Genomic DNA, 26763 nt, shown 5'->3' on the forward strand with positions numbered 1-26763 from the left:
TCAGCAGTATTAGGAAGGGAAAGATTTTTAAAATTGATCTGAACTTTTGAGATCTGGATTTATGTTTTAGGGCTATGATCACAAACTAAAGATGAATACTAATATATTTGAAACTTAGAAGAGCAGCTGAAAATTATCCAATGCATGTATGACCTTAGTGATAATAATATCTTCTTAAAGGACAACTCTAATTGCAAATTTTAATATTTCTTGTAGGCATGAAAAGGCACGCCAGCATACAATTTGTTTTAATTGCCATTAATTTGTTCATCCATGTTTTTTCTTACTGAAAGCAAATAAGAAAGTTAACATGCCCGTGGCTTTTTTCTTTTAAATGTATTTATTTATTATAGAGTTGTGGGGTACAGGGGAGGATTTACTATATAAGTAGACTACATGCAGGCGAAATTTGGGCTTCTAGATAGCCCTCACTCCCCCTGGAAGTGGACCAGGTACCGTTTGTGTTGTCATGTTACCCATCCTCTAGTAGCACCTAGTGACTGTAGATCCCACCCCTGTGACTAGTGATCAAGGCCCACTTATGAGTGAGAACATGTAATATTCAGTTATTTGTTTCTGTGATAGTTCACTTCTTATGATGGTCTACAATGCCATCCAAGTTGCTGCAGAGACCATGATCTTGTTCTGTTTTATGACTGTGTAATACTTCATCATGTATATGTAACACATTTTCTTTATCCATTCCACTTTCTATGAACAGCAGGGTTGGTTCCATGTTTTTGCTATTGTGAATAGTGGGGAATAAACATGTGTGTGCAGACGCCCTTTTGGTAGACTGACCTATGTTCTTCTGGGTATATTCCCAAGAGAGGGATTGTTGAATCCTGTGGAAGATCTATTTTTAGTTCTTTTAGAAACTGCTGCACTGCTTTCCATAGAGGTTGAACTAACTTGAATTCCCACCAACAGTGTAGAAGCGTTCCCTTTTCTCCACTACTGTGCCAGCATCTATTGTTTTTTGACTTATTAATGATAGTCATCCTTATGGGAGTTTGGTGGAATCTCATTGTACATTTGCATTTCTCTGATGATTAGTGAGGTTGAACATTTTTCATGTATTTGCTGGCTGCTTGTGTGTTATCTTTAGAGAAGTGTGTGCTCATGTCTTTTGCCCACTTTTTAATGAGGTTGTTAGTTTTTTTCCTTTCACTTCATTTGAACTTGTAGATCCTGGATTTAGATCTTTGTCAGATGCATAATTTGCAAAGATTTTTTTTCCCCATTCTGTGGGTTGTTTCTTTACTCTCTTGATGGTTTCTTTTGCTGTGCAAAAGCTTTTCAGCTTAATGAGGTCCCACCTGTCTATCTTAGTTTTTGGAGCATTCGCTTTTCGGACTTGGTCATGAATTCATCACCTACTCTGATGTCCAGAAGGGTATTTCCTATGTTTTCTTCTAGGATTCCTCTAGTTTGAGGTTTAACATTTAGGTCTTTGTTCCTTTTTGAGTTTACTTTTTTATATGGTGATAGGTAGGGGTTCAGTTTCTTTCTTCTGCATGTGGTTAACCAGTTTTCCTAGCACCATTTGCTAAATATGGTCTCCTTTCCCCAATTATTTTTATTGGTGTCTTTGTCGAAGATGAATTGGTTGAGAGACTGTGTTTTTTACTTCCAGAATCTCTGACCTGTTCCACTGGTCTATGTGCCTATTTCTGTAGCAATACCATGCTGTCTTGGTTGCTGGAGCTTTGTAATAAAGTCTAAAGTCTGGAAGTGTGGTACCTCCTGCTTTGTTCCTTTTGCTGAGGATAGTTTTGGCTATTCATGCTGTTTTCTGTTTCCATATGAATTTCTGTATTGCCATTTCCAGGTCTGTAAAAAAGATGTTGGTAATTTGATGGGTATTGCATTGAATGTGTAGATTACTTTGGGTATGATGGACAGCCTGATAATATCTTCCAATCCATGAGCATGGAATGTTTTTCCATTTCTTTGTGTCATTCTTGATTTCTTTGAGCAGTATTTTGTAGTTCTTGTTGTAAAGGTTTTTCACTTCTCTGAGTAGGTGGATGCCAAGGTATTCCATTTATTTTTTCTGTGGTTATTGTGAATTGGATTATGTTTTCTATTTGGTTTTCTGCCTGCTTGTTGCTTGTTTCTGCAAGCGTCTTTTGCAGATTGGCTTTGTATCCTGAGAGTTTACCAAAGTCATTTATCAGTGTGAGGAGGCTTTTGACAGACTTGCTAGTGTTTTCTAAGTATGGAATCATATAGTCTGCAAAGAGGGATAGCTTAACTTCCTTTTTTCTCATTTGGATACCCCCCCAAAATCATTTTACTAGCATGACTACATATGAAGTAATGACTCGAACATAACACGGTGAATTTGAACTTTAAATTCCAGGTGCTTGACCAGATTCATTCACTAGCTGAGAGACTTCTCCCACACAGCAGCTGTGCAGTATTCCATATTCAGACTTGTGCCCCAGAAAACAACAGATAACTGCTTGTCAAGTTGGTGGTCTCAGAATTGTGTAGGGGTGGGGGGAGGGAGAGACAGACACACTGACCTGGGTTAACAAAACCCCACTATGTTGACTTTTTAGTTTTATTTTAGTCATGTCACTTTGAGCTATTCTTAGTTCTCTTTATCCATAAAACAGAAATGAAAATCTTTACTTTGCACAGAATTAATGCAGGTAACTTTTAAAAAATATATTTTATTTTAAAGATTTGGGGTACAATTCAGGATTAGGTATACACGTGGACATCATAAAGGCAAAGTTTGGGCCTCCCTTTGTTTTCCACTTTGTTGGGTTTGAGATCAGGTACCCTTACTGATGTTGTGTTCACTCTCCACTCCCTCCACACCTCAGCAGAATCCCTCTACTGCCAATTCCTTTCTTTTAGTATTATGGTAAATGTTTAGGGTCCGCTTATGAGTGAGAACATGTGGTACTCTGTTCTTGGTTTCTGTGATAGATCACTGAGTATTAGACTCTAAATCCATCTAAGGTGCTGCATAGTCCATATGTTTGTCCTTCTTTATGGCTGTGAAGTATTCCATTGTGTATATGTACCACATTTTTTTAAATCCAGTCCAGTTTTGATGGATAGCACAGTTGGTTCCATGTTTTTGCTATTATGAATAGTGCTGCAATTAACATGTGTGTGCAGGTATCCTTTTTGTAGAATGATTTGAATTCCTCTGGGTATATTCCCAATAGAGAGTTGCTGGGTCATATGGAAGGGCAATTTCTTGTTCTTTTAGAAGTGTGCCAGACTGTTTTCCATAGAGGTTGAGCTAGTTTGCATTCCCACCAGCAGTGTTGAAGTGTTTCCTTTTCTCTGCATCCTTGCCAGCATCTGTTGTTGTTTGTTTTATTAATGATATCCATTCTTACTGGGATTAGGTGGTATCTCAATGTGGTTTTAATTAATGCAAGTAACTCTTATTTTTATTATTACAAGGAGTAGACTCCTGCAAACAACATTAAACCTTCAAAAGCCAAGCACAACTGGAAATTTCTTAAATGCTCACAATAGGGGAAAACTAAAATTATGCCACATCTATAATCATGACTATTCAAAATAAGATTCACAAATAACTTTCAATCATAGAAGAAATTCTCATACTTTATGTGATTTAAAAAAATCAGTACAGTGGTTCACACATATAATTCTAGCATATTAGGAGGCTGAGGCAGGAGGATTGCTTGAGCCCAGGAGTTTGAGACCAGCCTAGTAAACATAGCAAGACCTCATCTCTACCAAAAAATAAAAAATAAAAAATTAACCAGGCATGGTGGTGCATGTGCCTGTAGTTCCAGCTACTTGGGAAACTGAGGTGGAAGGATCACCTGAGCCCAGGTTGTTGAGGCTGTGTTGAGCCATGATCATACTACCGCACTGCAGCCTGGGAGAAGGAATGAGACCCTGATGCAAAGCAAAACACACACACACACACACACATACACCCAACCAACCAACCAAATAAACAAGAAATAATAAAAAAGAACACACTCCCCCCTCCCAAAATACAACAGGAACAAGAAATTTATGAATAATATGATGAATATATGTGTACACAGACACAGTTTAAAAAAATCTCCCTATATATACCGGTTATCTCCGGGTGATAAGATTATTAGTGATTTTTATTTTATACTATAAATGTCCTGTATTTTTCACTATATTTTTAGTAAGCACATATCAACTTTCTACTAAGAAAAAAGCTATGTACTCTGTCTGCAGAAGGCCCTGTCATTGTTGAAGTTAGCCACATGCTAACTAGACCTTAATATTACACAGATGTATGTGGCCGAAACCAAGATAGACAAAGATGTACTAACCAAGTTCTAGCACTGAGGAGAATTGGTCTGGCTAGGATATTATTTTGGATTTCTCAACAGTGGGAATAATGTGGAAGATAAAAATTTGCCTCTTGCAAACATCATAGATAACATAGCAGAATGATACAAGTTTACAAAAAAACATGATGGCCAACTTTATATTTTGTTTAATGCCTACTGTACTTTAGTTCTATCTTGAACAAACACGGAATATCTCTCTACACTAATCACCATGTGTAAAATTAGAAAACACTCCTAAAAATATTCCTATGTTTGAATTCATAGTGCCATCTAGTAATGTGTGTTTTTTAAAACTAAATGTCTAAATCTAGTTTCAATTTAACTTACTTTTAACTCTCAATTTTTGTTTTGGCAGGTGAAGTACATGATGACTTGGGTCAGAGGGCAGAAATACTGACGGTATGGAAGTGATTAAATTTCTTTCTTAGTTTTAATTTCAAATTATATGTGACTTTTAAAGATGATATACTCCTAGAGACTGGGTTTCCACTAGGACCAGATGAGATTCTTTAGCATAGTATTAAGTATTCCTTCTCATCCAGGTCCCCCAACCACAGAGTTCTTTTTATTTTATTTTATATTAAAGATGTGGGGTACAATTCAGGTATACATACGGTGATTATGCCGTTACCCTTGTTCATAAGGTGTGCCCCCCTCCCCTAGCAATTTCCCTCAATTGCCAATCCCACACTCCCCCTCCTCTGGCAGTTTCCCACTACTGCCAATCCCTTTCTTATAGTATTATGATACTTGTTCAAGGTCTGCTTATGAGTGAGAACATATAGTACTCTGTTCTATGTTTCTGTGATAGATCTTTGAGTATGATCGACTCTAAATCTATCCAAGCTACTGTGAAGTCCATATGTTTGTGCTTCTTTATGACTGCATAATATTCCATTGTGTATATGTGTCACATTTTAAAAATTCAGTCCAGCTTTGATGGGCAGCATGATTGGTTCTATGTTTTTGCTATTGTGAATAGAGCTTCAACAAATATGCGTGTGCAGGTATCTTTTTTGTAGAATGCTTTGAGTTCCTCCAGGTATATTCCCAAGAGGGGAATTGCTGGGTCATGTGGAAGGCCAATTTATAGTTCTTTCAGAAATTGCCACACTGTCTTCCAAAGAGGCTGCACTAGTTTGCAGTGTAGAAGTGTTCCTTTTTCTCTGCATCCTGGCCAGCATCTGTTATTGTTTGTTTTATTAATGATGGCCATTCTTACTGAGGTTAGGTTGTCTCACAATGTGGGATTTTTGCATCTATGTTCATAAGGGATATTGGCCTGTAGTTCTCTTTTTTTGTTTACTGTTTATCCGGTTTGGGTATCAGTGTGATGTTAGCTTTGTAAATGATTTGGGTAGAATTCCATCTTTGGCAAATGCTTGGAGTACTTTCAATGGGATCGGTATCGGCTCCTCCTTCTATGTTTTGTAGAATTCTGTTAGAAAGCCATCTGGTCCAAAGCTTTTTTTTGTAGATAGTTTTCGCATGACAGCGTCAATTTCCTGGGTTGTTATTGATCTATTTAGTGTCTAAGTGTCTTGTTTCAACCTGGGGAGGTTGTGTGATGTCAGAAAGTCCTCCATTTCATTTAGGTTATCAACTTTGTTTCCATATAGGTATATGTAGTAATCTCTGATAATCTTTTGTATTTCTTTGGGGTCAGTTGTGATTTGATCTTTTGTATTTCTGATTGTGTTTATTTGGGCTTTTTCTCTCTTTTTCTTGGTCATTCTGGCTAGGGGTCCATCAATCTTGTTAATTCTTTCAAAGAACTAGGTTTTTGATTTGTTGATGTTTTCTATGGTATTTTTGTCTTCTATGTCTACTATTTGGGCTCTTACTTTGATGATTTAGATTCTTCTGCTAAAGTTAGGGTTTTGGTGGTCTTCTCTTTCCAGCTCCCTTAGGTGATTTGTTAGGCTCTCAACTTGTGATCTTTCCATTTTCTTTTTTTAAAAAAAATTATGTGTATTTTTTAATTTTAAAATTGTGGGGTACAGTTAAGGGTTAGGTATACAAATATTCATTGTGCAGTTGCCCTTATTGATGAGGTGCGCCCCCCGTTCCCCAAACAGATATTGACTACCATTAATCCCACCTCCCTACCCCTCCCTGCCGCCCCCATAGATTCCCGCCTCTATCAATCCTTTTCTTACAGTATTACGGTAGTAGTTCAAGGTCAATTTATGAATGAGAACATGTGATAATTAGATCTTTGTTTCTGTGAGAGATCACTTAGTATTATAAACTCTAATTCCATCCAGGTTGCTGTGAAATTCATGATTTTGTTCTTTTTTATGGCTGCGTAATATTCCATTGTGAATATGTACCATATTTTTAAAATCCAGTCCTCTTTTGATTGACAGCATGGTTGGTTCTATGAGCTTGCTATTGTGAACAATGCTGCAATAAACAAACATGTGTAGGTATCTTTTTTACAGAGTGATTTGAGTTATTCAGGGTATACTCCCAGTAGGGGGATTGCAGAGTCATATGGAAGGTCGATTTTTAGAGCTTTTAGGAATCATCACACAGAGGCTATACTAGCTTACACTCCCACCAACAGTGTAGATGTGTTCCCTTTTTGCCATATCCTCTCCAGCATCTGTTGTTTTTTGAGTTATTGATGATGGCCATTCTGACTGGAGATAGATGGTATCTCAGTGTAGTTTTAATATGCATCTCCTTGATGACTAGTGAGGTTGAACATTTCTTCATGTATCTGTTGGCCACTCGTATGTCTTTTTTTGAGAAGTGTCTGTTCATATCTTTGCCCACTTTGTAATGGGGTTATTTGTTTTTTTCTTTTCAGCACATTTGAGTTCCTTGTAGATCCTTGATGTTAGGCCTTTGTCAGAAATGGAGTTGGCAAATACTTTTTCCCAGTCTGTGGGCTGTCTCCCTGCTCTCTTGATGGTTTCTTTGGCTTTGCAGAAACTTGTCAGTTTAATGAGGTCCTACTTGTCTATCTTATCTCTTATGGCCTGGGCATTTCGGGTTTTGCTCAGGAATTGAATGCCAGTTCCAACTTCTGTAAGAGTGTGTCCTGCATCTTCTAAAGTTCTTATGGTTTGAGTTTTACATTTAGGTCTCTGATCCATTTAGAGTTAATTTTTGTGTATGGGGATAGATAGGGGTCCTGTTTGAATCTTCTGCATGTGGTCAGCCAGTTTTCCCAGCACCATTTACTGAATAAGCTCTCCTCTCCCCAGAGGTGGGTGGTGGAAGCTTTGTCGAAGATGAGTTGGTTGAGAAATTGAGGTTTTGCTTCTGGAATCTCAATTCTATTCCATTGGTCTATATGCCTGTTCTTGTACCAATACCAGGCTGTTTTGATTATTGTAACTTTATAGTAAAGTTTAAAGTCTGGTAGTGTGATACCTCCTGCTTTTTTTTTTTTTTTTGCTAGGGATTGTTCTGGCTATTCTTGGTCGTTTGTGTTTCCATATGAATTCCTGTATTATTTTTTCTAGATCTAAGAAGAATGTTGCTGGTAATTTGATGGGTATTGCGTTAAATCTGTAGATTGCCTTAGGTAAGATGGACAGCTTAACAATGTTGATTCTTCTAGTCCATGAGCATGGGATATTTTTCCACTTGTATGTCTCATCTTTGATTTCTTTGAGCAGTGTTTTGCAGTTTTCATTGTAAAGGTTTTTCACGTCTCTGGTTAGGAAGATGCCAAGGTATTTCATTTTTTTGGTGGCTATTGTGAATGGGATTGTGTTTTTTATTTGGGTTTCTGTCTGTTTATTATTGGTCTAAAGAAATGCAATTGTCTTCTGCACATTTATTTTATACCCTGAGACTTTGTCAAAGTCCTTTATCAGTTTAAGGAGGTTTTTGACAGATTCTCTTGGGTTTTTAAGGTATACAGTCATGTCGTCTGCAAAGAGAGATAACTTGACTTCCTCTTTTCCTATTTGGATATCCCTGGTCGCCTTCTCTTGTGTGATTGCTCTAGCTAGGACTTCCAATACTATATTGAACAGGAGGGGTGAGAGTGAGCATCCTTGTCTTGTGCCAGTTGCCAAGGGAAATGGTTCCAATTTTTGTCTGTTTAGGAGTATGCTGGCTGTGGGTTTTTCATAGATGGCTTTTACTATTTTGAGGTATGTTCCACGTATGTCTAAATGTTTGAGGGTTTTTATCAAGAAGGGGTGCAGAATTTTATCAAAAGCTTTTTCTGCATCTAATGATATAATCATGTGGTTTTTGTTTTGATGTCTGTTGATGTATTTAGTTACATTTATGGTCTTATGAATGTTTAACCAGTCTTGCATCCTGGGGATGAAGTCAATTGGTCATGATGGATGATTTTTGAGATGTGTTGTTCAATCCGGTTTGCTAGAATCTTGTTGAGAATTTTGGCATCTATGTTCATCAAAGACATTGGCCTGTACTTCTCTTTCGTTGTTGAGTCTTTACCTGGCTTGGGTATCAATGTGATGTTAGCTTCATAAAATGTTTTAGACAGAGTTCTATCTTTCTCAGTTGCCTGGAATACTTTCAGTAGGATTGGTATCAGTTCCACCTTATATGTTTTATAGAATTCTGCTGGAAAGCCATCTGGTCCAGGGCTTTTTTTGTAGGTAGTTTTCTTATGACATAGTCAATTTTCTTGATTGTTATTGGTCTATTTGGGGTCTTGATTTCTTCTTGTTTCAACCTAGGTAGGTTGTGTGATGTCAGAAAGTCCTCCATTTCCTCAAGGGTTTCAAGTTTGTTTCCATACAAGTGTACATAGTAGTTCCTAATGATCTCTTGTATTTCTTCAGGGTCAGATGTGACTTCATCTTTTGTGTTTCTGATTGTGTTTATTTGGTCAGCCTAGCTAGGGGACCATTGATCTTGTTTATCCTTTCAAAGATCCAGCTTTTTGTTTTGTTGATTTTTTTTGTATTATCTTTTTGTCTTCTATGTCCTGGATTTGGGCTTTTATTTTGGTGATCTGAATTCTTCTGCTGAAGTTAGGGTTTTGGTGGTCTTGCTTTTTCAACTTCCTTAGGTGACTTGTTAGGATGTAAATTTGTGATCCTTCCATTTTCTTTATGTGCATTTGTAGAGATATGAATTCCCCTCTTACTACAGCCTTCATGGCATCCAAGAGATTTTGGTAAGATGTTTCTTCATTTTCATTTGTTTCCAGGTATCTTTTCATCTCTGTTTTGATTTCATCATTGACCCAGGAGTTGTTTAGCATTATGCTATTTAATGTCCATGTCTTTGTGGGTTTTGGGGGAAACTTGTTGGTGTTGATGTTTATTTTTATTCCACTGTGGTCCGAGAAGGTGCATGGCAAAATTTCAATCTTTTAAAATTTGTTTATGCTTGATTTATCAAATTTGATCAAAGATATGGTTGATCTTAGAGTACGTTCTATGCAGTGATGAGAATGTATATTCTGTAGTCGTTGGGTGGAGTGTTCTGTAGGTATCAATTAAGTTCATTTGGTCAAGAGCCACATTGAGGTTCCAGATCTCATTGCTGATTTTTTGTCCTAGTGATCTGTCTAGGGTTGTGAGTGGGGTATTAAAGACCCCAGCTATGATAGTGTTAGAGTCAATATCTTTTTTGAGTTTACCTAGAAGATGCTTTATGAAAGTTGGCACTCCTATTTGGGTACACATATGTTTAGGATGGTTATTTCTTGTTGATGGATTGAACCTTTTATCATTATGTAGTGGTCTTCTGTGTCTTTTTTCATTTTTGATAACTTAAAGGATATTTTGTTTGAGATTAAGATCATGACTCCTCCTTTCTTTTGTGTTCCATTCGCCTGAAATTTTGCTCCCCATCCTCTTACTTTGAGTCTGTGGGTGTCCTTTCTAGTGAGTTGAGTCTCTTAGAGGCAATATATTGTTGTCTGGTGATATTTTATCCATTTTGCCATTCTGTGTCTTTTCAGTGGTGCATTTAGTTCATTCACATTCAGGCTAATTATTGAAATGTGAGAGTTGATCCTTATCATGAGGTTCTTATAGAGTTGTTGTGTTCCTGTTTGTTTGTTCTCTTTCTTTTAGTTTTTTGGCTGGCTCATGTGTGTTTTTAATCTTTTTCCTGTATTCTTGTGAAGAACACTGTTGTTCTTTTTTCCTTTTCTTCTTTAATACTTTCTTAAGTGTTTCTTGTTTAATACTTTCTTAAGTGTTTCTTGTGGGGTGGTCTGGTGGCAGCATAGTTTCTTAGGGATTGGATATCTGTGAAAGATTTTAATTCTCTCTCATTGATGAAGCTTAGTTTGGCTGGGTAGGTTATTCTTGGTTGAAATTGTTTATCTTTTAGAACTTTGAAGATAGGGCTCCAGGTTCTCCTAGCTTAAAGGGTTTCTGTAGATAAATCTGCTGCTATTCGAATTGGTCTTCCATGGCAGATAATCTGACCTTTCCCTCTTGCTGCTTTTAGAATTTTTTCTTTTGTACCTACTTTGTTTAGGCAAATTATTATGTGTCTGGGAGTTGGTCTTCTCATTTGTTGTCTTGCAGTGGTTCTCTGAGTCTCTTGTGTTTGAAATTTTGCATCACTGATGAGATGAGGAAAGTTTTCTTGAATAATTTCATGGAATGTTTGTTCCAGGGTGGTCTTTGTCTCTCTTTCTGCCTCAGGAAGTCCAATTACTCTTAGGTTCGGTCTCTTGAAGTAATTGCTCATCTCTTGAAGGTTTTGTTCTGTATTTTTACGCTTTTCTGTTTTTGACAGCTTGGGTTAGTTCTGTATTTTGGTACTCAAGCTCTGAGATTCTTTCTTCTGCTTGGCTAATTCTGCTTTCCATGTTTATCAGTTTGTCATTTATTTCATTCACAGTATTCTTTACTACTGTTATCTCAGTTATCAACTCCTTCCTATTTTCCTCTTGTCTTTCCTCAATTCTTTTTAATGTCTTGATAGCTGGGTTTGTAGTTTGAGACCAGTCATTCTAGGGCCTCTTCATTGTTTGCATTCCGAAGTCTGTTTTCTCAATGTCTGACCTTCCAGAGGTCTGTGAGAGACCCATATACTTCTTTTGGTTTTTCTTCATTTGGGTATATTTATCTCTCCCCCTTTCCCTCCCTTTCTTTAATTCTGTTTTTCAGGGAAGGTGGGGTTGTTTTTACTTCTTTTTGTTCAATCTGTTCTACCTTATGAGGATCCTCTGGCTTTGTTCACTTTTGAGGCTGGACTGTGGGATGGGGGCTGTACTTTTTGCAGTTTTGAGATTTTATTGTGGGGGAAGCTGTGATTCAGAATCTATCTGCAGATCCCAGTATCCACCAACAGGTGAATGGGCACCCTGGAACCCACTTCCCACTGCCTTACAATCTTTCCATGCAGTGGGGGTTAAGTTTGCTCCCTGGAACAGAAGGAAGTAAGAAAAAGGAAAATAATGGAAGAACGGGGATCAAGAGGAAGTTGGAGAGAGAGAAGAGTAAGAGGGAAAACAGACTTACATACCAACTAATGAATGAAAAAAGACACAAGGCCAGAAAAGAGTAAAAAACAAACAATTTGTAAAGCATACCAGTAATCACACAAAGACAGTCCAATAAAATCATGCCTTTTGATGTGTTCTTCCCCAACACAAACAGATAATCTAAATAAAAAAACAAACAAAAGTGAACAAAACAAACAGTCAAAACAATAAAGTAAAAAATCAAAATAAGAAACCAGCCTAGCTCTGGGGTCTTTCCTCAGTGTCTAAAGTCTCTTCAGCTCTGATCTCTAGCCCCTCCCCTTTGCTCTCATTGCAGGCAAACAAGGTTATTCATAGATGGGGTGGTTCCTTTTCTTGTTGCATGACAGGTCTGCCACATTGAACTGAGTTGTCAGTGTCTTATTCAGCATAGGGGAGGAGCTTCTGTCTCCTGTTTTGGTGAGGCTACCTTAGAAAACAAGATGGAGGCTATGCAAAGATGGGTGGCACAATGCAAATCTCTGCCTGGAAAATGCCTGCAGTGGGCGGCTCCTCTTTCACCAATCCTCTCTCTCCACTTGTTTGGGGCCCCAGTTGATTAGCTATGACAGGCAATGATGGTATGTGTCCGGCATCAGGCACTGGGAACCAGTGAAATAGCTGGGCATTGCAGTTTGGTGTGCTGTGGGTGGCTTGAGGGGGACGAGGGAGCTGGGAATTCACCAGGGCCATAGCCAAGAGCCACACTGTCAGCAGCTGTTCAGCAACTGGTAGCAACCACAACAGCCACAACAGTAATCCCTCGTGGAGGCTGTAGTGCGATGGGGGCAGTTTGCTGTGTGGGACTGAAAAGAGCAGCCACTCCCTGTGTAGGCAGTAGCTGTGGGGGCACATGGAACTGTCTTCAAGAGCCACCTTTTGTGGAGATCTTCACAGTTCAACTTTTACTGTTGCCAACTTGCCAAGTGTCTCCTTTCCATTTTCTTGATGGGTGCTCACAGATATATAAATTCCCCTCTGAGAACTGTTTTTGTGGCATCTAAGAGGTTTTTGTAAGATTGTCATTTTCATTGGTTTCCAGAAATCTTTTAATTTCTATTTTGATTTTAGTGTTGACCCAGTAGCTATTCAGTATCATGCTGTTTATTGTCCATGTCTTTGTGGACTTTGGGGAAGTTTTGTTGGTGTTGATATTTATTTTTATTCCACTGTATCTGAGAAGGTGAATAGCAATATTTCAACCATATGAAATTTGTTTATTCTTGTTTTATGGCCAAGAATGTGATCGATCTTGGAGTATGTTCCATGTAGTGATGAGTAGAATGTATATTCTGTGGTTGTTGCGAGGAATAATCTGTAGGTATCTATTAAGTCCATTTGGTTGAGTGTTGAGTTTATGTTCTGGATCTTTTTGTTGATTTTTTGCCTCAATGATCTATCGGGGCTGTTAGTGGGGTATTCAAGTCCTCTGGTATAATAGTGTTAAAGTCAATATCTTTTAAAAAAATTTACTTATTAGTTGGGTGCATATATGTTTAGGAATGATATTTCTTGTTGATGGATTGAACCTTTTATCATGTAGTATCCTTTTGTATTTTTTTAGATTTTTGATAGCTTAAAAGTTGTTTTGTCTGATATTAAGATCATGACTCCTGCCTTTTTTTGTGATCCATTTGCCTGGAAGCACTATTATACCACTATTATACCAGAGGACTTGAATACCCCACTAACAGCCCTGATAGATCATTGAGGCAAAAAATCAACAAAAAGATCCAGAACATAAACTTGACACTCAACCAAATGGACTTAATAGATACCTACAGATTATTCCTCGCAACAACCACAGAATATACATTCTACTCATCACTACATGGATCCATTTGCCTGGAAACTTTGAATCTCATTCCCTTGTAGTGAGATGGGTTCCCTGAATGCAGCAAGTAATTGGGTCATGGTTTCTTATCCTGCTTGCCATTCTGTGTCTTTTCAGTAGTGCATTTAGTCCATTCACATTTAGGCTGATTATTGAAATGTGATTATTTATCCCTATCATGAGGTTTTTATAAAGTTTTTTCTTTTGGTTTTGAGGTTGATGTATGTGTGTGTTTCAAGTTTGTTGTTGCACTGTATTCTCTGTTGATTCAGTGCTCTCTGTTCTCTTGGGAAGTGTGTGGTCATTCTTTTTTTTCTTTCTTCTGTGCTTAATGCCTTTTTAAAGTGTTTCTTGTAGAGTTGACCTGGAGGCTGCATAATCTCTTAGGGATTAGATATCTGGGAAGAATTTTAATTCTCCATCACTGTTGAAGTCAAGCTTGGCTGGGTAGGAAATTCTTGGTTGAAATTGTTTATCTTTGAGGATTTTGAATATTGGACTTCAGTCCCTTCTTGCTTGTAGTATTTCTGCTGATAAGTCTGTTGCTATTGTTATTGGTTTTCCCCGTATGTAGTCTGACCTTTCTCTTTTGCTGCTTTTAGGAATTTTTCTTTTGTGCCTACTTTGTGTTGGTGAATTACTATGTGTCTAGGGGTTGGTCTTCTCATTTTATGTTTTGTGGGGGTTCTCTGTATCTCTTATGTTTGGTTCTCTGTATCTCTTATGAGATGGGGAAAGTTTTCTTGGATTACCTCCTGGAATACTTGTTCCAAGTTGTTCTCCATTTCCCTTTCTTCTTCTGGGATACCAATCAGATGTAGATTCAGCCTCTTGGTATAATCACACATCTCTTGTATGCTTTGTTCTTTCTTTCTGAGTCTTCTTTCTATGCTTTTTACGTATCAGGTTAATTCCATGTGTTGGTCTTCAAGTTCTGAGATTCTTTTTTCAGCTAGATTAAGTCTGCTTTCTGTGCTTGTCATCTTGTTACTTATTCCCTGGATGAAACTTTTTATTGCCAAAATCGCTGTTACAAGTTCTTTCAATGTTGCATCTTGTCTTTCTTTAGTCTTATTCACTCTTTCCATCCATTCCCTAATCCCTGTCATATTCTGGGGCCAGTCGTTGGTGATTTCCATTGTTTGGGCTCCAAGGTTTGATTTTTCAGGAGTTTTCTCTTTGTTACATTTGAAATTACCTGTGGTCTTCCTTTCGTTTTTCCTCATTTGTGACAGAGCTCTTGTTTTTCTCTTTAGTTCTGTTATTCAGTGTCAGTGGGAGAGACTTTCCCTTCTGATGTTTGCTCAGCCCTCTATTCTTCCTTGATCTGGGCTCTGGATTTATTCTATTTTGAAATAGGACTGTGGGTGGGAAGCTTTGCTGTCTCTTGTAGTTTGTAGGTCGAATAAGGTAAGGGATGGGGTGCTAGGATTCAGCAACTACTTGCAAATTACAGTGTTCATTTATTGTGGTATGTGTCCCCTGTGACCCACTCCCCACTACCACTCTATATGATGATGTAATGGGTATGTGTGTGTACCCCCTGAGTCTGAGATACAGTGACTGCAATGAGGGGCACAGAAAAATAAAATGAAATAAGATGGACAAGAATTTTAAAAGAGAAAGAAAAAGAAAAAAAGCATAGAACAATGAAAGCAGAAACCAATGCAAAAAACAATTGAACACACAGATATACACACATACCCTAAAACAGACTGGACTAACATCAAAGTGAAACAAAACAAACAACAACAGCAAATATCCAAGAAAACCAAACACAGATGCACATGCCTAGCTCAAAGTGAATGGAGAAGAAAAACAGAAAGACCGGGAAAAAAAAGGAATTCAGATTTAAATCTCACACATATATTGACACACACCTTAATTAAAAAAAAACTAAAACTGAAAATACACAGAACAAAAGAGCAAAAACAAACCAACAACAACAATAAACTTGAAAGATGAACACTCAATCATTTGCATACACACATAAACAGAAAACAACAAACAAAAGAAGAAAGAAACCAAAAAAGAAAAGAAAAAAGAAAAAAAATGGGGAGGATGCAGATCAAACCCTCAAATACACATTCATGCACAAACGAAAAATATTTTAAAAATATTTGAACTAACAAACAGGCAAAACATCTTTAAAAATTAAAAAGAAATTTTTAAAAACTGCCCTCTGGTGGCTGACTCTGTAATTGTTCCTCTAGTCTGGACTCTCCTGCAGAGCTTCCACCTCTTTCACTCTCCCCCCCAGTATCTGGAACAGGGAAGGAGAAGGGGCAGTGGGGATGGGTGGGGCTGCATTAATCCCCTCCCAATCTCATATGATCAGGGAGATCTCCTCTGGTGGGGAGGTACGGGCTTTTCCCCAAGTACGTACTCCCAAACCAGACCTATCCTGGAATGGAGTTTTCCTATTGCAACTGACATCCAGGCTCCACCTAGGTTTTTCCCTCCCAGCTGTGGCCCAGCTGTGTGGGTCTGACGTTCAGAGGATTGCTGGGGAGGATGGGATTTGAGTAGCCTCGGACTTACCACTGTTCTCTTTGGAGTTCTTTCTTTTTCTTTTCTGGCTACACTCTTTGTCCCATGGCTGGGTCAGGGTAGGGGGTGGGGCACCTGGTTCTCAGCACTCATCAGGTCCTGCTGAAGTTTGTGCATTCAGGATATTACCTCTGGGTCATGATCAACCCCTGAGTAGGTGATCCACCAGTCACAGAGCTCCGGTCTGTTGCTCTGTGGTGAGCAAGTAGGAGCACTTTCCTGCCCCACCTTCAAGATGGTGGCGGGTGTCTCTCTTGTCCTCTTTGGTAGGACTCTGCCTCTGGACTCCCTCCACAGCCTCTACTACCAGTGCCCAGCCAGGCATTGAAGTGGTGAGGCAAAGGTAGGAGCCAACAGTCTCTCCTGATGCAGTGGTGAGGCAGAGCTGAGGGCAGTAGTCTCTCCCTGTGCTGCTTCACAGGAAAACTTTTGTCTGTTTAAAAAAATTGGTGCTCAACTTCTCCACACAGTTCTTTCTATTTTAAAAATTCTTCAGGGATATTTATGCATATGTAAGCAAATATGTGTCCCTTTTTTTTTTTTTTTTTTACCTAGGTGGTAGTACAATTTGCATACTGTTCTTCTACTTTCTCAACAATATATCTTGGAGATCTTAATAGGTCAGTTAAAAATACTACCTTATCATTTCTTTTTTTTGAGTTGGAGTCTCACTCAGTCGCCCAGACTGGAGTGCAGTGGCCGCTCCCGGCCACCACAGCCTCGACCTGCTGAGCTCCGGCGATCCTTCCGCCTCAGCCTTCTGAATAGCTGGAATTACAGACATGCGCTACCACGCCCGGCTGATTTTTAGATTTATTGTAGAGATGAGATCTCACTGCCCAGGCGGGTCTCGAACCCGCCGGCTCAGGCAATCCACTCACCTCAGCCTCCCAAAGGCATGGGATTACAGGCTGAGCCACTGAGCTCGGCTTACCTTATCATTTTTAATGTCTGAATGACATTTTAAAATATTAATATTCCTTAATTTATATAAGGAGACACTTATGGACATTTAGAATGTTTCCAATATTTTGCTAGTAAAGAAAATGCAACAAAAATAACTGGGTATATATGTTATCTCACTTGTTAGAGAATATACAATCTATTTTTTGAAATGGTATTGCTAAACCAAAAGGTAACTTGATAAATATTGCAAATTGCCCTCTTTAGAATTTGTAAAAATTGACCTGGCACAAATAATTGTAAGGGTGTTTGTTTTACCCTACCATCACCAACACAATGTTTTGTTAGAGTTTTTTATTTTTGACAAGACTGTGAAAATGGTTCATTAATATAATTCTAAATTTAATTTCTCTCATTATGAGTGAGGTTGGACATCTTTTCATGTGTTTAAAATCTTGCTGCATTTTCTGACTTCCATTTCTTAATTTTAACCTATTTTTTTCTATTGAATTGTTAGTTATAAAAATCAATTTGCAGACACTCTATATTACAGAAAATACATCTTAATTTGTGAAGTGTTTTCAACATTTAAAAAATGTGTCCAATAATTGTTTTCTGATATTTTTGTCATGCAAAATTATTTCTTTTTTATATGTTGAGTTTATCACTTTTTTCTGTATCATTGTGTTTTATATTTAAGATTAAAAGTATATAAATATAAAACACACATCATTATAGAGTTAATATTAAGATATAAATATAAAACACACCATCATTATCGAGTTTACTGTTAATATATAAATATAAAACACACCATCATTATAGTGTTAATGTTTTACATTAAAATCTTAGATTCATTTGGATTTATCCTAGTATAGGATGTAAAGTATAAGTCCTACTTAATTTTTCTGCAGATGGCTGCTAACTTTACCCATTTATTTAAAATCCTATCTTCTTTTTCACTGGTTTGAGATGTTACCTTTATAGCATACTGAACTCTTGTATGTACTGGCTGGGTCTATTACTGAACTTTCAAATGTTTCTTTTTCTTTCTATGCATATGACAGCACCATACTGTTTGAATTATTGTAAACTTAACATCTGATAGGACTGATTGTATCTCAGTGCTCTTTGTTTCCCCAAATTTTCTTAACTATTTTACTCATTTAACTTTCTTCATGAGTTTTAGTATCAGATTGTCTTTGGCATTTTGTTAGTTTAGTGTTAAATTTATTGATTATTTTAGCAAGAGCTAAAATCCTTATGATGTTGAATCTTCTTATTCAAGAACATAGCATGTATTTCAAGCTACTTTAGTCTTATATTGTTCCCCTCAGAAGCATCTTCAGATTTTTTGTATAAATACCTTGCTCATTGTTGTTTTTTTTTTTTAGTTGGAGTCTCACTCCATCACCCAGGCTGGAGTATTGTAGCATGCTAATGGCCACCCCAGCATAAATCTGCTGGACTCTGGCGATCCTTCCACCTCAGCCTTCCAAGTAGTCAGAACTACAGACATGTGCTAACACATCTGGCCAATATTTTGATTCATTGTAGAAATGAGGTCTCACCAAGTTGCTCAGGCTGGTCTCAAACTCATGGGCTCAGACAATTCTCTCACCTCGTCCTCCCAAAGTGCTGAATTTTTTTGTTAATTTTATTCCATGGAATGCTGCTTGTCTTTTTGGTTGTTGTTCCTAACTAGGGTCTTTCTTTCTATTATGTACCTTAGTGTGAAAGCAATAAATTTGTTAATTTTGTATACCACTCTCCTCCTAGATTGATTTTCCCTTGGTTTATAGTAATTTTTAGTCAATTTTTTCCTGGACTTTCCAAGTATATAACCATATTGTCAGCAAATAGAGATAATTTTATCCCATCGTTCCAAATTTTTACTTTTTTTTTTTTTTGAGTTGGAGTCTCACTCTGTCGCCCAAACTTGGAGTGCAGTAGCTGCTCCCAGCACACCGCAGCCTCGACCCACTGGGCTCAGGCTATCCTTCCACCTCAGCCTTCCAAGTAGCTGGAACTACAGGTGCGTGCTATCATGCCCGGCTAATTTTTGATTTATTGTAGAGATGAGGTCTCACCAAGTTACCCAGTTGTCTCGAACCTGCGGGCTTAGGCAATCCACTCATGTCAGCCTCCCCAAGTGAGGGATTATAGGCTGAGCCACTGAGCCCAGCTGCAAATTTTTACTTTTAATTTTTTTTCTGTATTATTAGATTGGTTTACACCTCTAGAATAATATAAAATGAATGGTCATTATTTACATCTTCATTTCTGACATTAGTGCATATGGTTCTGGTATTGTACTTTTAAACATAATGAAGATTTTGGATTGGAATAAATAATTTTGAAATATTTACCTATTCCAAATATATAAAAATACAAAATTGTGTTTATTTAACACTCAATGGATATTCAATTCAATCAAATGCCCTTTATCACCTGATATAATGTTGTTCTCCTGTTGCTATATTAATATTATGAACCATATTAACAGATTCAATATCACCATATTTTCCTGGAATGAGTATCACTTGTCATGTTAAATTCTTTTTTTAACATGCTGCTAGATTCTGTTTCCTAATGCTTTATTTAGAAATGTTTGCTGATATTTGTAAGAGACTTGCATCTGCAATGTTTTTTTGAGGATAATGTTTGTTTTGCTATCAATGTTACATTACTTTAGAAACAGAATAAGGACACTTTCGTTTTGTATTCTGTGGGACAGTTCACATAACATGAAAATAATATATGCCTTAAAGTTTTTGTAAGATAATGTGACCCTGTTGCTGTTTGCGGAGGTAGCTCTGATGATATTCTCTATATTCTTCTCTATAGTATTGTCTGTTTAGATTTTCCTTCTCTTCTGAAGTGATTTAGTCAATTATGTTTTCTTAGAGTCAATGAGTTTTCAAATTTATCTGCAAAGAGTTAAGCAAAGAAGCATCTTATAATTCTTTTAATTTTGTCTGTGTCTGTGGCTATTTCTTGTCTTTTTCCTCTCCTGTCTTGATTATGCTGGTAAATAGTTAAGTTGCCTCTTTCTCCCACAGAAAAAAATGCAGTTGTTGGATTTACTTATTTATTTACTGTGTTTTAGTCAACAAGTTCTGCTTCTTTATTAATTTTTATTTATTTATTTTTTATTCCTTAGATTTCTTTTTTTTCATATTTGGATGCTTAATTAATTTATTTTTAGTCTTTCCTGTTTTTTATTTTTATTTTAAAATTATATTATTAATTTATTTCAGTACCTTTGAGGAATACAGATAGTTATTGGCTTGAGTTTTAAGAGTACCCACTACCCCCACCTGTGCACATTGTACCCAATAGGTGATTTTTTTTGTTCCTCCATCTCTTCCTCTCTATTAGACCATTCTCAGTGTTTTTGCAGATCCTTAGTTTATCTCCCACTTATAAGTGAGAACATACAATGTTTGGTTTTCTGTTCCTGAGTTAGTTCACTTAGGATGGTGTTCTCCAATTCCATTCAAGTTGCTGCAAAAGATATTATTTCATTCTTTTTGATAGCTGAGTAGTATTCCATAGTATTTACATTTTCATTGTTCACTGATTGATTGATGGACATTTAGATTGATTCCACATCACTGCAATTGTGAGTTGTTCTTCAGTGAACATGTGGGTGCATGTGTCTTTTTCATATAATGATCTCTGTTCTTTTGGGTTGATACCTAGTAGTAGGATGACTGCAACAAATGGTAGATCTACTTTTAGTTGTTTGAAAAATCACCATACCACTTTCCATAGAGGTTGTACTAACTTACACTCCAACCAACAGTGTATAATTTTTGCTTTTCTCCGCAATTGTGCTAACATCTACTATCTTTTTTTTTAAAAAATATGGCCATTCTGACTGGTGTAAGGTGGTATCCCATTGTGGTTTTAATTAGCATTTCCCTGATGATGAGTGATGTTGAGCATTTATTCATATATCTGTTGGCCATTTGTATATCTTCTTTTGAGAGATGTCTGTTCATGTTGTTTGCCTACTTTTTAATGGGCTTTTTTTCCCTTGCTGTTTTGAGTTCTTCGTAGATTATGAATAGTAGTCCTTTATCAGATGTATAGTTTGTAAATATCTTCTGCCATTCTGTAGGTTGCCTATTCGCTCTATTGATTATATCTTTTGCTGTGCAGAAGCTTTTTAGCTTAATTAATTCCCACTTGTTTATTTTTGTTTTATTTGTATTTGCTTTGGGAGTTTTAGTCATAAATTCTTTGCCTAGGCCTATATTCAGAAGAGTTTTTCCGAGGTTTTCTTCAAGGACTTTTATGGTTTCAGGTTTGATATTTAAGTCTTTTTTTTCCTTTTTTTAAAATATGGGGCACAATTCAGGGTTAGGTACATAAGCGGTTATTGTACAGGTAAAGTATGGGTACCCTTATTGATGTCATGTTTCTCTTACCCCGCCCAGCAGTGTCCCACTACTGCCAATCCCTTTCTTGTAGTATGATAAATGTTCAGGGTCCATTTATGCATGATATTTGGTACTCAGATCTTTGTTTGTGTGATAAATCACTGAGTCATCCAGGCTGCTGCAAAGTTAATAATTTTGTTTTTCTTTATGGCTGCATAATATTCCATCATGCAAATGTACCACATTTCCTTTTCGTGGCTATTGTGAATGGGATTATGTTTTTTATTTGGGTTTCTGTTTGTTTATTGTTGCTGTAAGGAATGTGACTGTCTTTTGCATGTTTATTTTATACCGAGTTCACTTTTGTGGGGCAGCATGGTTGGTTCCATGTTTTTGCTATTGTGAATAATGCTGCAATAAACATGTGTGTGCAGGTATCTTTTTTATGCAGTGATTTGAGTTCCTCCAGATATATTCCCAGAAGGGGGATTGCTGGGTCATATGGAAAATCGATTTTTAGATTTTTTTTAGAAATTGCCACACTGTTTTCCACAGAGGTTATACTAGTTTACATTCCCACCAACAGTATAGAAGTGTTCTCTTTTCCCTGCATCCTCTCCAACATCTGCTGTTTTTTGAGTTACTTATGATGGTCATCCTGACTGGAGTTAGGTGGTATCTCAGTGTGGTTTTAATTTGCATTTCTTTGATGATTAGTGAGGCTGAGCATTTTTCATATATCTGTTGGCTGTTCATGTGTCTTTTTCTGAGAAGTGTCTATTCATATCTTTTGCTCATTTTTTAATAGGGGAGTTTGTTTTTTTCCTTTCAGCATGTTTGTGTTTCTTGTAGATCCTGGATGTTAGGCCTTTTTTAGATTTACAGTTGGCAAATATTTTTTTTCCCATTCTGTGAGTTGTCTCCCTGCTCTATTGATGGTTTCTTTTGCTTTGCAGAAGCTTTTCAGTTTGATTAGGTTCTACTTGTCTATCTCATCTTTTATGGTATTCACTTTTGATCAGGATTTGGTTCCCTATTCCAATTTCTGTAAGGGTGTTTCCTACATTTCTTCTAGGATTCTTATAGTTTAAGGTTTTACATTTAGGTCTGCGATCCATTTAGAGTTGATTTTTGGGTATGGTGATAGGTAGGGTCCTGTTTTAGTCTTCAGCATGTCATCAATCAGTTTTCCCAGCACTGTTTACTGAATAGGTTCTCCTCCCCCAGTGGGAGGCCTTGATGGAGGCTTTGTTGAAGACGAGTTGGTTGTGAAATTGAGGTTTTGCTCCCATAGTCTCTATCCTGTTCCATTGGTCTATATGCCTATTCTTGTACCAATACCAGGTTGTTTAGATTATTGCAGATTTTTATAGTACAGTTTGAAGTCTGAAAGTGTGATACCTCCTGCTTTGTTTCTTTTGCTAACGATTGTTTTGGCTATTCATGGTCTTTTATGTTTCCATATAAATTAGTGTGTTGTCATTTCCAGGTCTGAGAAGAATGATATAATTAATCATCATTAAATGATGTAATTTAATAGGTATTGCATTAAATCTGTAGATTGCCTTTGGTAGGATGGGCATCTTAACAACGTTAATTCTTCTGATCCACGAGCATGGAATATTTTTCCATTTGTTTGTGTCTTCTTGGATTTCTTTGAGCAGTGTTTTATAGTTTTTATTGTAAAGATCTTTCACTTCTTTGGTTAGGAAGACGCTGAGGTATTTCATTTTTTGTGGCTATTATGAATGGAATTATGCTTTTTATTTGGGTTTCTGTTTATTGTTGGAGTATAGGAATGCAACTGTTGTTTGCACATTTATTTTGTACCCTGAGGCTTTGCCAAAGTCCTTTATCAGTGAAAAGAGGTTTTTGACAGATTATCAAGGTTTTCAAGGTATAGGATCACATCATCCGCAAAGGGGGATAACTTAACTTATCTGTTCCTATTCGGATACTCTCAATTTTCTTCTCTCATCTAATTGCTGTAGCTAGGACTTCCAACACTATGTTGAACAGGAGGGGTGAGAATGGGCAGTTTTGCTTTGTTCTGGTTTTCAGGGGAGATGATTCCAATTTCTGTCAGTTTAGCAGTATGTTGGCTGTAGGTTTATCATAGATGGCAATTACTATTTTGTGGTATGTCTCATCTATGTCTAGGTGTTCAAGGGTTTTTGTCAAGAGGGGATGCTGAATTTATTTATTTATTTATTATTTTAAAGATGTGGGGTACAATTCAGGTTTAGGTATACAAATGGTCATTATGCAGCTACCTGCGTTGATTAGGTGTGTCCCCCCTCCCTCCCCTGGCAGTTTCCCAATACTTCCAGTCCCTTTCTTATAGTATATGATGATCATTCAAGGTCTGCTTATGAGTGAGAATATGTGGTACTGTCACTTGTTTCTGTAATAGATCACTGAGTATTATAGATTCTAAGTCCATCCAAGGTGCTATGAAGTTCATAATTTTGTCCTTCTTTATGACTGTGTAATATTCCTTGTGTATATGTACCACATTTTTTTCATGCAGTCCTCTTCCAACGGGCAACACGGTTGGTTCCATATTTTTGATATTGTGAATTATGCTGCAATAAACATACATGTGCAGGTATCTTTTAATAGAGTGATTTGAGTTCCTCCTGATATATTCCCAGAAGGGAGATTGCGAGGTCATATGGAAGGTTGTTTTTTAGATCTCTTAGAAATTGACAAACTGTTTTCCACAGAGGAAGTACTAGTTTACACTTCCATCAACAGTGTAGACATGTTCCTTTTCCCCCAGTATCTTCTCCAGAGGATGCTTGATTTTATCAAAAGCTTTTTCTGCATCTTGATAAAATCACATGATTCTTGTTTTTACATCTGTTTATGTATTTAATTATGTTTATGGTCTTGTGGTTGTTGAACCAGCCCTGCATCCCGGGGATGAAGCCTACTTGGTCATAGTGGATGATTTTTAGATGTGTTTTGAATCCAGGTTCTAGAATCCTGTTGAGAATTTTTTCATCTATGTTCATCAAGGATATTGGCCTATAGTTTTCTTTCTTTGTTGGAGCTTTACCTTGTTTGGGTGTCAATGTGATGTTAGCTTCATGAAATGATTTGGGGAGAGTTCTGTCTTTCTCAATTGTCTGGAATACTTTCAATAGGATTGGTATCAGTTCCTCCTTGTATTTTTTTGTAGAATTCTGCTGGAAAGCCAGCTGGTTCAGGGCTTTTTTTTTAGGGTAGTTTTTTTTTTTTAAATGACAAAGTCAATTTCCTGGGTTGTTATTGGTCTATTTAGAGTCTCAATTTCTTCTTGTTTCAACCTTGGGAAATTGTGTGATATCAGAAAGTTCTCCATTTCTCTTAGGTTTTTAAGTTTGTTTCCACACAAATGTACATAGTAATCTCTGATAATATTTGTATTTCTTCTAGGCTAGTTGTAACTCCATCTTTTGCATTTCTGATTGTGCTTATTTGGGCATTTTCTTTCTTTTTCTTGGTCAGTCTAGCTAGGGGTCCATCAATCTTGTTTATCTTTTCAAAAACCATCTTTTCATTTCATTGATTTTTTTTCTATGAGTTTTTGTCTTGTATGTCCTGTATTTGGGTTTTTATATTGGTGATCTGGATTCTTCTGCTAAAGTTAGGGTCTGGGTAGTCTTGTTTTTCCAGTTCCCTCAGGTGACTTGTTAGGCTGTTAACTTGTGATCATACCATTTTCTTCAAATGTGTTCATAGAGATATGAATTCCCCTCTTAGTATTACTTTCATGGCATCCCAGAGGTTTCAGTAAGATGTTTCTTCATTTTCATTTGTTTCCAGAAATCTTTTAATTTCTTCTTTGATTTTCATTTTGATCCAGGAGTTGTTCAGCATCATGCTGTTTAATGTCCATGTCTTTGTGGGTTTTGGGGGAACCTTATTGGTGTTGATATTTATTTTTATTCCTGTGGTCTGAGAATGTACATGACAGTATTTTGATCTTATGAAATTTGTTTATACTTGATTTTTGGCCAAGGATGTGGTCAATCTTGGAGTACATTCCATATGGTGAAGAGTAGAATGTATAATCCATACTTGTGGGGTGGAGTGTTCTGTAGGTATCCACTAGTCCATTTGGTCAAACATCAAGTTGAGGTTCTGGATCTCCTTGTTGATATTTTACCCCAATGATCTACCTAGGGTTGATAGTGGGGTTTTAAAGTCCCCAGGTATAATAGTGTTAGAGTCAATATCTTTTTTTAGTTTACTTAGTAGCTGTTATATAAAAGCTGGTGCTCCTGTGTTTGATGAATGTTTAGGATCGATATTTCTTGTTGATGAATTGAGCCCTTTATCTTTATGTAGTGTTCTTATGTCTTTAAATTTTTGATAGCTTAAATGTTATTTTGTCTGATATTAAGATTGCAACTCCTGGTGTCTTTTTGTTCTGTTCTTCTGAAAATTTGTTTTCTATCCTCCAGCTTTGAGTCTGTGAGTGTCCCATCAGGTGAGATGCAACTCCTGAAGACAGTATATTGTTACATTATGCTTTTTAATCCAGTTTTCCATTTTATACCTTTTCAGTTGTGCATTTAGTTTATTCATGTTCAAGCTAATTATTGAGATGTGAGAGTTTATCCCTGTCATGAGGCTCTTACAGACTTTGTTATTTCTCATTTGGTTGTTTGTTTGTTGGTTTTCTTTTGAGTTTTGAGTTAATTGTGTGTGTTTTTAATCTTGTAGTCATAATGCATACTTTATTGGTTCTTTGTTTTCTTGCATTCTTGGGAGGAACATGGTTGTTGTTTTTTTCTTTCTTCTGTGTTTAATACCTTCTTAAAAATTTCTTTGAGAGCTGGTCTGGGGGGAGCATACACTCTTAGGGATTGATGTCTGGGGAGGATTTTAATTTTCCATCACTGATGAAACTTAGTTTAGCTGGAGAGGAACTTTTTGGTTGGGATTGTTTATATTTGAGTATTTTGAAGATTGGGCTCCAGTGTCTTCTAGCCTGTAGTGTTTCTGTAGATAAATCTGCTGCTATTCTAATTGGTCTTCCCCAATAAGTCATCTGACCTTTCTTTATTGCTGCCTTTAGGATTTTTTTCTTTTGTACTTTGTGTAAGTGAATTACTGTGTATCTTCTCATTTGATGCCTTGCAGGTGTTCTCTGTATCTCTTGTGTTGGAGTTGTCACGGCTCTGATGAGATGTGGGAAGTTTTCTTGGATGACCTCTTGGAATGTTTGTTCCAGGCTGCTCTTATTTTCCTTATCTGTTTCAGGGATACCTATCAGTCTTTGGTTCAGTCTCTTAATATAGTTGTACATCTCCTGAAGGCTTTGTTCCATCT

The 26763-nt window shown here is 37.0% G+C and overlaps 1 protein-coding gene across 1 annotated transcript in view; it reads left to right on the forward strand.

Moving 5' to 3' along the window:
- The window catches only part of ATP8B4 (ATPase phospholipid transporting 8B4 (putative)), a gene marked incomplete at its 5' end in the record, with an annotated part of 158598 nt that overhangs the window by 27211 nt on the left and 104624 nt on the right, over positions 1 to 26763 (forward strand). Inside the window, one exon of the mRNA XM_008051091.2 lies at positions 4690 to 4733. Coding sequence (XP_008049282.1) covers positions 4690 to 4733 — 44 coding nt within the window. The remainder of the gene's footprint in view (positions 1 to 4689; positions 4734 to 26763) is intronic.

This window comes from Carlito syrichta, unplaced genomic scaffold (genome assembly GCF_000164805.1).
Source record: "Carlito syrichta isolate Samal-C Ts95f unplaced genomic scaffold, Tarsius_syrichta-2.0.1 Scaffold161491, whole genome shotgun sequence".
Classification (NCBI taxonomy): domain Eukaryota; kingdom Metazoa; phylum Chordata; class Mammalia; order Primates; family Tarsiidae; genus Carlito; species Carlito syrichta.